The 9,869-nt window shown below is 44.2% G+C and overlaps 1 protein-coding gene across 5 annotated transcripts in view; it reads right to left on the reverse strand.

The window, feature by feature from the left end:
* Positions 1 to 7,047, reverse strand: part of SPIRE1 (spire type actin nucleation factor 1) — a 163,120-nt gene extending 156,073 nt beyond the window's left edge. For all 5 annotated transcript variants that reach the window (XR_015153982.1, XR_015153983.1, XM_086373253.1 and 2 more), the window contains exon 1: positions 6,475 to 7,047. Coding sequence is in view for 3 of the 5 variants with exons in the window: in XM_086373253.1 (XP_086229379.1) it covers positions 6,475 to 6,751 (277 nt within the window). In the remaining 2 variants the exon portion in view is untranslated. The remainder of the gene's footprint in view (positions 1 to 6,474) is intronic.
* Between the last annotated feature and the right edge of the window lie 2,822 nt (positions 7,048 to 9,869).

Consider the following 9,869-nt stretch of genomic DNA (forward strand, 5'->3'; position numbering starts at 1 on the left):
GAGGAATGAATATACAGGCAGACAGTGGTGCAAGCCAGTAAAGGCGAGGTACCAGACAGACATGCTTTTCAAATCTAACAAAATCTGAACAATGAAAGTAATGAAGCCTTCTACCACTTTATTCTTCTTCTGTATTAAAAATAAAACAACCTCAGTAGCAACAGGGACACCACCCCTGAGCTCCTTGGAGATACATCTGATTCCAGGGCTGGGGCAGAAAATATATAGGATAAGCCCTGAAACACTGTGTAGTGCAGAAAGTAAGTGCTTAACACAAGAGGGAGGGGCATAGAGGGACACAGGAGCCAACACAAAGGCACCTCCAATGGCCACAGTTGGAACAACTGGAGCAACCAAAGAAATAACCTGGTAATAGGTAACAAAGTATAAAATATACAAGATTCCAGACTTAATAAATGATAGAATAAATAAGCAAACAGGGAGAAGAGTCAAATCTTCCTTACAAAAGAATTTCAAAAAATACTAAGTAAATATTCACCACTTCAGAAGGAGGCCCCAGTGAATGCAGCTCAAAGGTTTAAGTATAGAAGAGGCAAAAACAGTAAAAATTTTAGCGGAGAAGCCTGGCAAACAAGGTTCACATTGCTAGAGGTGTTGTCTGGACACCACATGCCCAAGTCCAATGTGACAAGGGGAGCCCTGCCCCTTCCTAGTAACTCTCTGCACAAGTGCAAAACGTCAGTCCAGTCAAGAAAACATCAGGCAAACCTAAACAGAAGGACATTCTGTAAAACCCCCAGCCAACCCTCCTCAAGACTGTGAAGGTCATGAGAAACAAGGAAAGTCTAAGAAACTGCCACAGAGCAGAAGAGACTAGTGAGCCATAATGACTAAATGCACTCTGCTGTCCTGGGTGGGACTGTGGAACAGAAAAATGACACAAATGGAAAACCAGCGAAATCCACATGAAGTCTGGAGTTTAGTTAACAGTAATGCTGATGGTTAGTTTTGACAAATGTACCCAGAAATATAAGATGTTAACAAGGAGGGAACAGGGTAGAGGCACACAGGAACCCTCTGCACTATCTGTACAACTTTTCTTCTAAAATTATCTCGTTTTTTAAATTACTTTAAAAAAATTACATTTGGCTATTTGGCAACAGGGATATCTTCCTCATAGTTTTAAACAAGTACTGTATCTGGGAGAGGGAAGTTTCCTTTTTTCTACTTAGCCAACAGGAAGCAAACGGGAAATACCATACGACTCAGTGACACTACTGTGAAGGTGGGATGGGAACTGTTGCCATTGTGCAGAAATTGAGTAGGAATGTGATTTCGAGTTTACAGACAAGACAGGCAGAGTGCAACTCACTGTCTCTTATCAACCCACAGTCCTTGGCAGATCAATAATTTTTTTCCTTCTAAACTTAGTCAAAAACTCTTAGTAAAACAAAGAGCTTCCCCACAGAGTCCCAACTTACTTAGGAACCAGTATCTATATATGACTAATACTTGCCCACCCTCTGCATGAGGCAGAAATACAGATACAGAACCACAAACCAATTATTTCCAGACCTTAATGTTAGTTGCTCAGTGGTGTCCGACTCTCTGCGACCCCATGGACTGTAGCCCGGCAGGCTCCTCTGTCCATGTAATTGTCCAGGCAAGAATACTGGAGTGGGTTGCCATTCTCTTTTCCAGGGGATTTTCCTGACTTAAGGATCAAACTTGGGTCTCCTGCATTGCAGGCAGGTTCTTTATCTAAATCTGAGCCACATCGGGCTCTCATTATTCCAAAATCTCTTCCAAAAGTGTCTGTGGCCACTCTCACAAGACCCAAGTGGAAGGTTGTGTGTGTGTGTGTGGGCTCAGTCATGATAAACTCTGTGACTCTATGGAATGTAGCCTGCCAGGCTCCTCTGTCTATGGGATTTTGGTTGTTGGAAAGTAAACTGGAGCCAACGATGACAGCAATCTTAACTGATTACAGCTAAAATATCTTAATCTTGCAAACAATCATCTCAACACATGGTTAAAACCCCTTCCAGAGGCCTGGAAGGGGACTGTGTGAGAAGCAGGTTCCAAGTTCAGCTGTGTTAGCTTCATGGTAAACTGGTCACTCTGTTTATGTTCTATTTTCTCCTCTATAATGACTAAACCGTTTACATCACCCATGGAAACTTGAACACCACGTGCACAAGTTTTGTATCTGTAGAAAGGACTCAATGCATGTTTTTAAAATTGAATTAAGCCCACGTATCTGGACATATTGTTCAAATGTAATAATTCTTATCTGTTGATATAAATGACAAGGTATTTCACCAACCCATAACACTGTCATTCACCCCTGACCTCTACCCTGGTCACATACATCTCAAGTATTCCTTTCATTTAACAATAAGGATGCGTACACTCAGGAAAAAATATCAAGAGTAAAAAAAATTAATGTTTTAAAATATGTTTTCACTACTTTGACCTTTCACTACTTTTCACTACTTTGACAAAAATTAATATTTTTAAACATGTTTTCACTACTGTCTCTCTTTAAATTCAAAAAGGATCTTATTCAATACCCACCAAATGGCATGAACCCTGCTGAGAAGCCTCACTGATCACATCTCTTCTCAAATTCCAAACAAAGCCCCAGTGGCCCCTACATCAAGTGATGTCTTTAATAATATGCATTCCACTGTTCTTCCTGGGAAAACCTATTACCAATCTTACCATTATTTTAAACCAAGATGTGCTCATAATTTTGAAAGTGTTCTTTATATATCTAAAGCTAAATGTGCATCAAAAATTTTGAAACCAAATCTGAAACAAGTATTTTCATCAGATGGATATTTAAAATCCACAGGGCTGCTAAGATCATACAGCAGTTCTCAGCTCTAGAACTACTGTTAATAACTCCTATGGATCCCAGGAAAAACACATTCTACTCTAGCGGAGCCGGGAATACAACCTAAATCCTATCAATGACTACTCTCTAAAGAACGGGTATATTAAAACTTGTCTGAAGGTCAGTCAAGTGCACCGGTGATAAATAGCAGATAGTGTATCAGGAGCCTGCGTGAGTGTCTAACTTCTGAATTAATGATGTGAATGAAAACTTCATCAACATGTATATAAGAAATTTTTACCAGGCAATAAGGTCTTTTTATGACTACAAACACATAAACACTGGAGAAAATTAAAATTTTAAGTAAGCCACCTAAGATAAATCACATACCCTCTTGATTCTAACCAACAAATCACCTTCCTGTCATCACAGAAATACTTCATAAACATAGTACCCATTTTAAGATCCTGATTCATAATATAATTTTCTGCCTCTTAAAATATTCTCTAAAGAACTAATTTTTCCTTCTTCTTTAATCTCCTTCAGCCCTATATCACACTACTATCATGGACACATTAGTAAATGACTTAAAGTTACATCTGAATGCTAAATAAAATTATCCATTCTTATTTCCTTCTAATATTGGTTTCATTTCCATGCCTCCTACATTTTTCTATTTCTCTTACAATGCATTTCTAACCTTTTAATTCAACCCAAATGGGGATATTCTGTATGTACTGATACTATTAAAAGAAAACAAGGACTAAAATCAATTACTGCTGCTATATTCAATTCCAAAACCAGTCAAGAATGAATGGGAAGTGCTATTTCTTTCTATGGGACTAAATGGAGTGACACTGCTGACAGTGGTAAGAACCAACTATTCAACAACGGCAGAGGAACAGTAACCAGCAGAAAGATTCCCCACAAATACCACCTGTCACCTCCCAGACCAGGGGTTCTCAACCAGGGACAGCGGGCCAAGCCTGGAGACTTCAGCTGGGAGAGGGGGTGGGTGATGACCAGCAATCTGGTGGGCAGACACCAGGGATGATGCTCAACACCCTACACAGGCACAGGAGAGCGCCCACAACAAAGAGCTATTCAGTCAAAAATGTCAGTGCATAGGCTGAGAATCCATAAACTCAACATGTGTTTCAATTCCAGGTAAAAAAATACAGAAGTACCATGGTGCTGTGAAAGGACCACAAGATCAGGGGAGGGAGGGAACGAAATTTTACTGAGTATTTGCTACCTATCAAGCCTTGCATTAGGCACTTTACACATACCATCTCATTTAAACCTCCATCCCATGGGAGAAAAGTGATCTATTCTCATTTTACAGATGAGAAGGTTGAACTCAGGGAAATTAAGGAACTTATTCAAGGTCACTCATCCAGAAATGGAAGGAATCATGATTCCAAATCAAACCAAATTTGTTCCTTTCCACAAAGGCTAGAGGTTAAAAGACCAGGATTTGATTCAGAGTTACCAATATGAATTTGAGCACATCACTTAACTTCCTCAACCTGCATTTAGAAAGTAAGTTAATGGATAACATCTGAAAATACAAATGCTGTCAAATCCCAATAATTATGTTGAACATCTTATAATAAAAAACAAAGTGCTTCTTAGAATGGAAGTTCATGATTACCATTTTTCCTTAAAAATAGAATTTATACAAGGGTGAAGAGTACCAAGTTGTACAGCGTTTTTAAGAATCAAGAGTAAACGTTCAGAAGATATGGTGCCGTCCACCACCACACAACTACTCTTAATACTAGAAAGAAAGAAATTATCTAATATAAACAATATTTTTGTATGAACTTCCCAGATTTTCAATCAATTGACCCAAAAAGCTCAAGACCATTTCAGCAACTTTGATGGGGCTCTCTACACAACAGAGGAGGAAAAGGATGGATTACAAGTCCAATACTGCTGCTGTGGGAAACAACTCTGCCATTCTCTCCAGAGAGCCAGAATGTATTCCAAGAGATCAATACATTATCATTCATACCAATAATGAAAAATGTAAATCATTTCAACATAAGGTTATGGCTTTTTAAAAACCTACCACCAGAATCCATCAATCTTTGACAACTAAACTACTGGTAGGTTCACAAACACAACTTGAAATCTGGGATTAAATTCAAGGATAATGTAAACAAAAAGAAGTTTGTTCTTTCTAGAAGTCATCACAACTAATGTGACTTCTAAAAGCAGGTTGCACACAAACACTTTTCCCCTTGAAATCTTGGATCTCCAGGCATGGTTTTGCTGTATTTTATAAAAGTATATTTTCATATCATATTAATACGCTGTAAATAAATTATAAATGCAACTATTTCCCACTAATATTGTCGAAGTTTAAAAGCAATAGACACATCAAATAAACTAAAAATTTGTTTGAAATAATTTCAAAACAATCATTAAAAGACTGGCTTTAAATAAAATTCTAAAAATCTGTTTACCCAACACCAAATATAAATAATAAATGTTCTGTTGGAATTGACAGAACTGATAACACACTCTTTTGACTGTTCTCTATTTTAATCAATTAAATAAGGATTTTCATTAAAACTATTCTGAAGCACATCTTTCACTTTAAGCATTCTGACACTTTCATCAACTTTCTAAAACTAAGAGTAGATTTTTAAAATGTTTTTAACATATTTGTCTCTCAGAAGACTGAATCAGACAAAAACTAATAGAAAAAACCTATTACCAATCTCTTTAACATCGACAGATATTTGGGTAAACTGCAGCTATATGCTGATGGGCAGGTGATAATCCCAAAGAATTTACATTGGATAATAACCTAAGTAAAACCCATTCTATCTGACATCCCGTCAACTTTTTACTTTACAAGCCTGTTTTTTATTACAATAAATTTTAACGTACAGAGAAATCGTATTATATTGTTTGTGTGTTTTTAACCAGTGTCTTCATTTCTCCCCAAATAGCAGAATTCTCCTCAGGGCTCAGATTTCTTTACATTTCCAACCGAGGGAATATCGCTGCCCATCTCTGAAAAGCATGATCTGCTGACAGCTCCCCGCGAAGACGCAGCGGCCGGGGACCAGGTGCGGGCGAACCTGGGCAGCGCCCAGCGCATCCAACCTGGGTTCGGCCGCGAGCCCCACGAGCGCGCGTCCCACGACTGACCCTGCTCCTCCCCGCCCGGCTGCCGGCTGGTCGCCCGGACAGGCCGCAAACTGACCCTCAGACCCACGCCCCCCTCCCGGGGCCGCCGCCAAGACCCTCGCCCACGCACCCACCCACTCCGGCGGCGCTTGGCCGCAGACCTGGCCCGCGTCCCCGGCCTCCCGGGGCGGGGAAGGGGGCGCTGGGGGGAAGGGCCCGGGGCACGGCGGGGGTCCTCCGCGGGAGATGGGGGGCCGCGGTGGGGGAAGGGCCCGGGGCCTCGGCCAAGGTCTTCCAGTGGGAGACTGAGAAGTAAGCAGGGCTGAGGACCGAAGGCTGGGGTAGGGGAGGGTCCTGGTGGGGCCGGCGCCCGGGGGAGGGTCCTCCGTGGACCGTGGGAAATGGGGGCCGCGAGGCGGAAGGGTCCGGGGTCCAGGGTCCGGAGCTCGGGACTGAGGGTTGCGGGCGGTGGGGAAAGGGCCTGCGGCGGGGCCTCCTGCGGGCGAAGCGGGTCGCGGGGGAAGGCTCACCCGCGTCGCCGGTGGCGGGCGCCAAGGTGACGGCGCCGTCCCTCCACAGGCGGATCTGCGCGGCCGAGCGCACCCGGCGGCGGGGCTGGCGGCGGCCGGCGTCCGCGGCGCGCAGGGAGCCGCAGCACTGGTAGCACACGGCCCACGCCTGCTCTTCGTTGATGGGCTGATTGTAGAGCCGCAGGATCTCCTCCAGGCTCAGCGCGTCCTGCGAGCCCGCGGCCGCCCCGGCGTCCGGAGGCCCCTCGCCGCCCTCCGGGCCGACAGGCTGAGCCATCCCGCGGGTCGCGCCGCGCTCCAAGCGCCGCGTCTCCTCAGCTGTGGAGCATCGTCTCTGCGCGCCGCCGCCGCCTCATCCCCGGAACCCCGCCCCGCGTGCAGCGCGCGCCGCCGCGGGGACAGGGCGGAGACCAGGCAGGGACCGGGCTGCAGAATGAGCTGGGGGAAGGCCGAGGGACTAGGCGTGGGCCCGCTCGCCTGACGAGACCACCGCCAGCCGGTAGCGGCGCAATGGCGTCCGCGGCCCCGCCCCGCGGCGCACAGCCTTGGGGTTCGCCCCGCCCTCCAAGCCCCGCCCCAGGGGCACGCCCCGCCCAGAACCCCGCCTCCATGGCTGCCTGGCTCCGCCCCGCCTCTGTCCCGGATTCTCCGCGCCCTCCGAGCCCCGCCCCCAGGTTGGCCCCGCCGCCAGGAGTTGCCCCTCGCCTGCAGCCGCCGCATCTGCATCACACCCACGCCAGCCTCCGCGCCGGGACAGACTTCTTAGTCGCCTGGCCTCTCCCCTCGCGTCCTGTTTTGCTCGGTTGGGTACTGTTGCCATCAACGCACCAGACCGTTCGTTCGGATAACCTCCTTCTCCGCTCCCAACTTCACGAGGGAGTGAAGCCCCAGGAGGACAGGGTCTTTATGGGTGGGTTTTGCTCACTGGCTTCTCCCAAGCGCACGGATCAAGGCCTGGGGTACAAGCCTGTAGCAAACAATCGCAGACGTCCTTCGGATTCGTTTGTGACGTTTGTACAACTCTTCACCAAGATAATGTTCCCAGTGACCACACGCCTCATAGCCCAGCTAACCCAGTATGTTCATACCTCATGAACCGCTATCACACGGGCATTTAGGCATAGAAGAAAAGGAAAAAATCCTCCTGGGCCGCGATGGACCATTAAGTGTGCGATAAAAGAGAGTTCTTGGATAAAACAACCGCTCCTTGGCAAATGAGTTTAATTGGTAACACTCCACTCTCAGACCAGTCCTGTATGAGAACCTTACAGAGTTGAAAGCATCAATCAGTAAGATATGTATCTAATAGTAAATACCAATAAACATTTTAAGGCAGTTTTATGTGCAGTGTTAGATATTGCACCCTCAACAACTGCATCTTATAGTGGAAATTATTAATACAAGTCTATTCTTAATGCCTAAGACACCACAGTACATAAAGCAGGAATAGGGAGAAGACAAAAAGCAAGAACAGATAAGACTTTGAAAGAGGAAGGAAAAGCTTCTCCCTGGGCACTCTATTATAATTTCATTACAAGAGATACAAAACAAACCTTTAAAGTAATGTCACTTAATTACCGGTTCATAATCCAATTTCTAAAAAATGCACTGTGTGTGTGCCACATCCCCGAAAAGACAAAGGTCTAATTCCTTACATGATGACATAGGATAGATGTAGATATACAAAACCTCTTGATTAAAAACGTAGAAACTAATGCTAAATTTTTGCTAAGTTTAGACCCCGTGTGAATTTTGAAAATACAGATGACTTTAAAATATTACTGTTTTGTTTTTGTTTGACTCTGCCTCGTGGCATCTTAGTTTCCCTACCAGGGATGAAACCCCAACCCTTTGCCATGGAAGCCTGGAGTCTTAACAACTGGCCTCTACGGAGGCCCCTAAAGTACTCGTTTTGAATAATGCAGAGAAACAGAGGAATGGTCTACTTTGATAGACAATAGCACCATCTTCTGGCCTTATGGGATATTGCTGCAGTGTTGCACTTGGACAGCTACAGCCAAAAGTCACAAACATTTTTGTCCTTCCTCAAAAAACCACAGCAAACGGTGGAAAATTCTGAAAAAGATGGGAATACCAGACCTGCCTCTTGAGAAATCTGTATGCAGGCCAGGAAGCAACAGTTAGAACTGGACATGGAACAACAGACTGGTTCCAAACAGGAAAAGGAGTACATCAAGGCTGTATGTATATTGTCACCCTGCTTATTCAATTTATATTCAGAATACATCATGAGAAACGCTGGGCTGGATGAAGCACAAGCTGGAATCAAGATTGCCAGGAGAAATATCAATAACCTCAATATGCAGATGACACCACCCTTATGGCAGAAAGCAAAGAACTAAAGAGCCTCTTGATGAAAGTGAGAGAGAGTGAAAAAGGTGGCTTAAAGTTCAACATTCAGTAAACTAAGATCATGGCATCCAGTCCCATCACTTCATAGCAAATAGATGGGGAAATAGTGGCAGACTTTATTTTGGGGGGCTCCAAAATCACTGCAGATGATGACTGCAGCAATGAAATTAAAAGACGCTTGCCTTGGAAGAAAAGTTATGACCAACCTAGACAGCATATTAAAAAGCAGATACATTACTTTGCCAGCAAAGGTCCATCTAGTCAAGGCTATGGTTTTTCCAGTAGTCATGTATGGATGTGAGAGTTGGACTATAAAGAAAGCTGAGTGCTGAAGAATTGATGCTTTTGAACTATGGTGTTGGAGAAGACTTTTAAGAGCCCCTTGGACTGCAAGGAGACCCAACCAGTCCATCCTAAAGGAAATCAGACCTGAATGTTCATTGGAAGGACTGATGTTGAAGCTGACACTCCAATATTTTGGTCACCTGATGATGGTCAACTGACTCAATTGAAAAGACTCTGATGCTGGGGAAGATTGAAGGCAGGAGGAGAAGGGGATGACAGAGGATGAGATGGTTGGATAGCATCACCGACTCAATGGACATGAGTCTGGGTAAACTCTGGGAGCTGGTGATGGACAGGGAGGCCTGGCGTGCTGCAGTCCATGGGGTCGCAAAGAGTCAGACACGACTGAGCGACTGAACTGAAAAAAACCACCAAATGATTTAATCAACTGAGCAACCCATGAGCCAGACACCTGCTAATCCTGGCATAGGGCAGTGAATAAATCTCAGGAGAACAATGACAGAAAGAAGAGAGCAGAAGTGAGGAAAAGAAATCCAAATTTTACCTTCAATGTTAAAAGATGTAGTCTTTAAAAAGATTCACAAGAGAAGGATTATTTTCCCTTCTTAAGTGGTAATTTTTTAAAATGTGAATAGATTTTAGCAAGAAAAATATTTTGGCACTAAATCACAGGAATATATAATATTACATACAACAGAAGGCCTTTGTTTTATTTT

This window comes from Bos grunniens, chromosome 24 (genome assembly GCF_055505025.1).
Source record: "Bos grunniens cultivar Pamir isolate PY7600 chromosome 24, Bosgru_T2T1.0, whole genome shotgun sequence".
Lineage (NCBI taxonomy): Eukaryota > Metazoa > Chordata > Mammalia > Artiodactyla > Bovidae > Bos > Bos grunniens.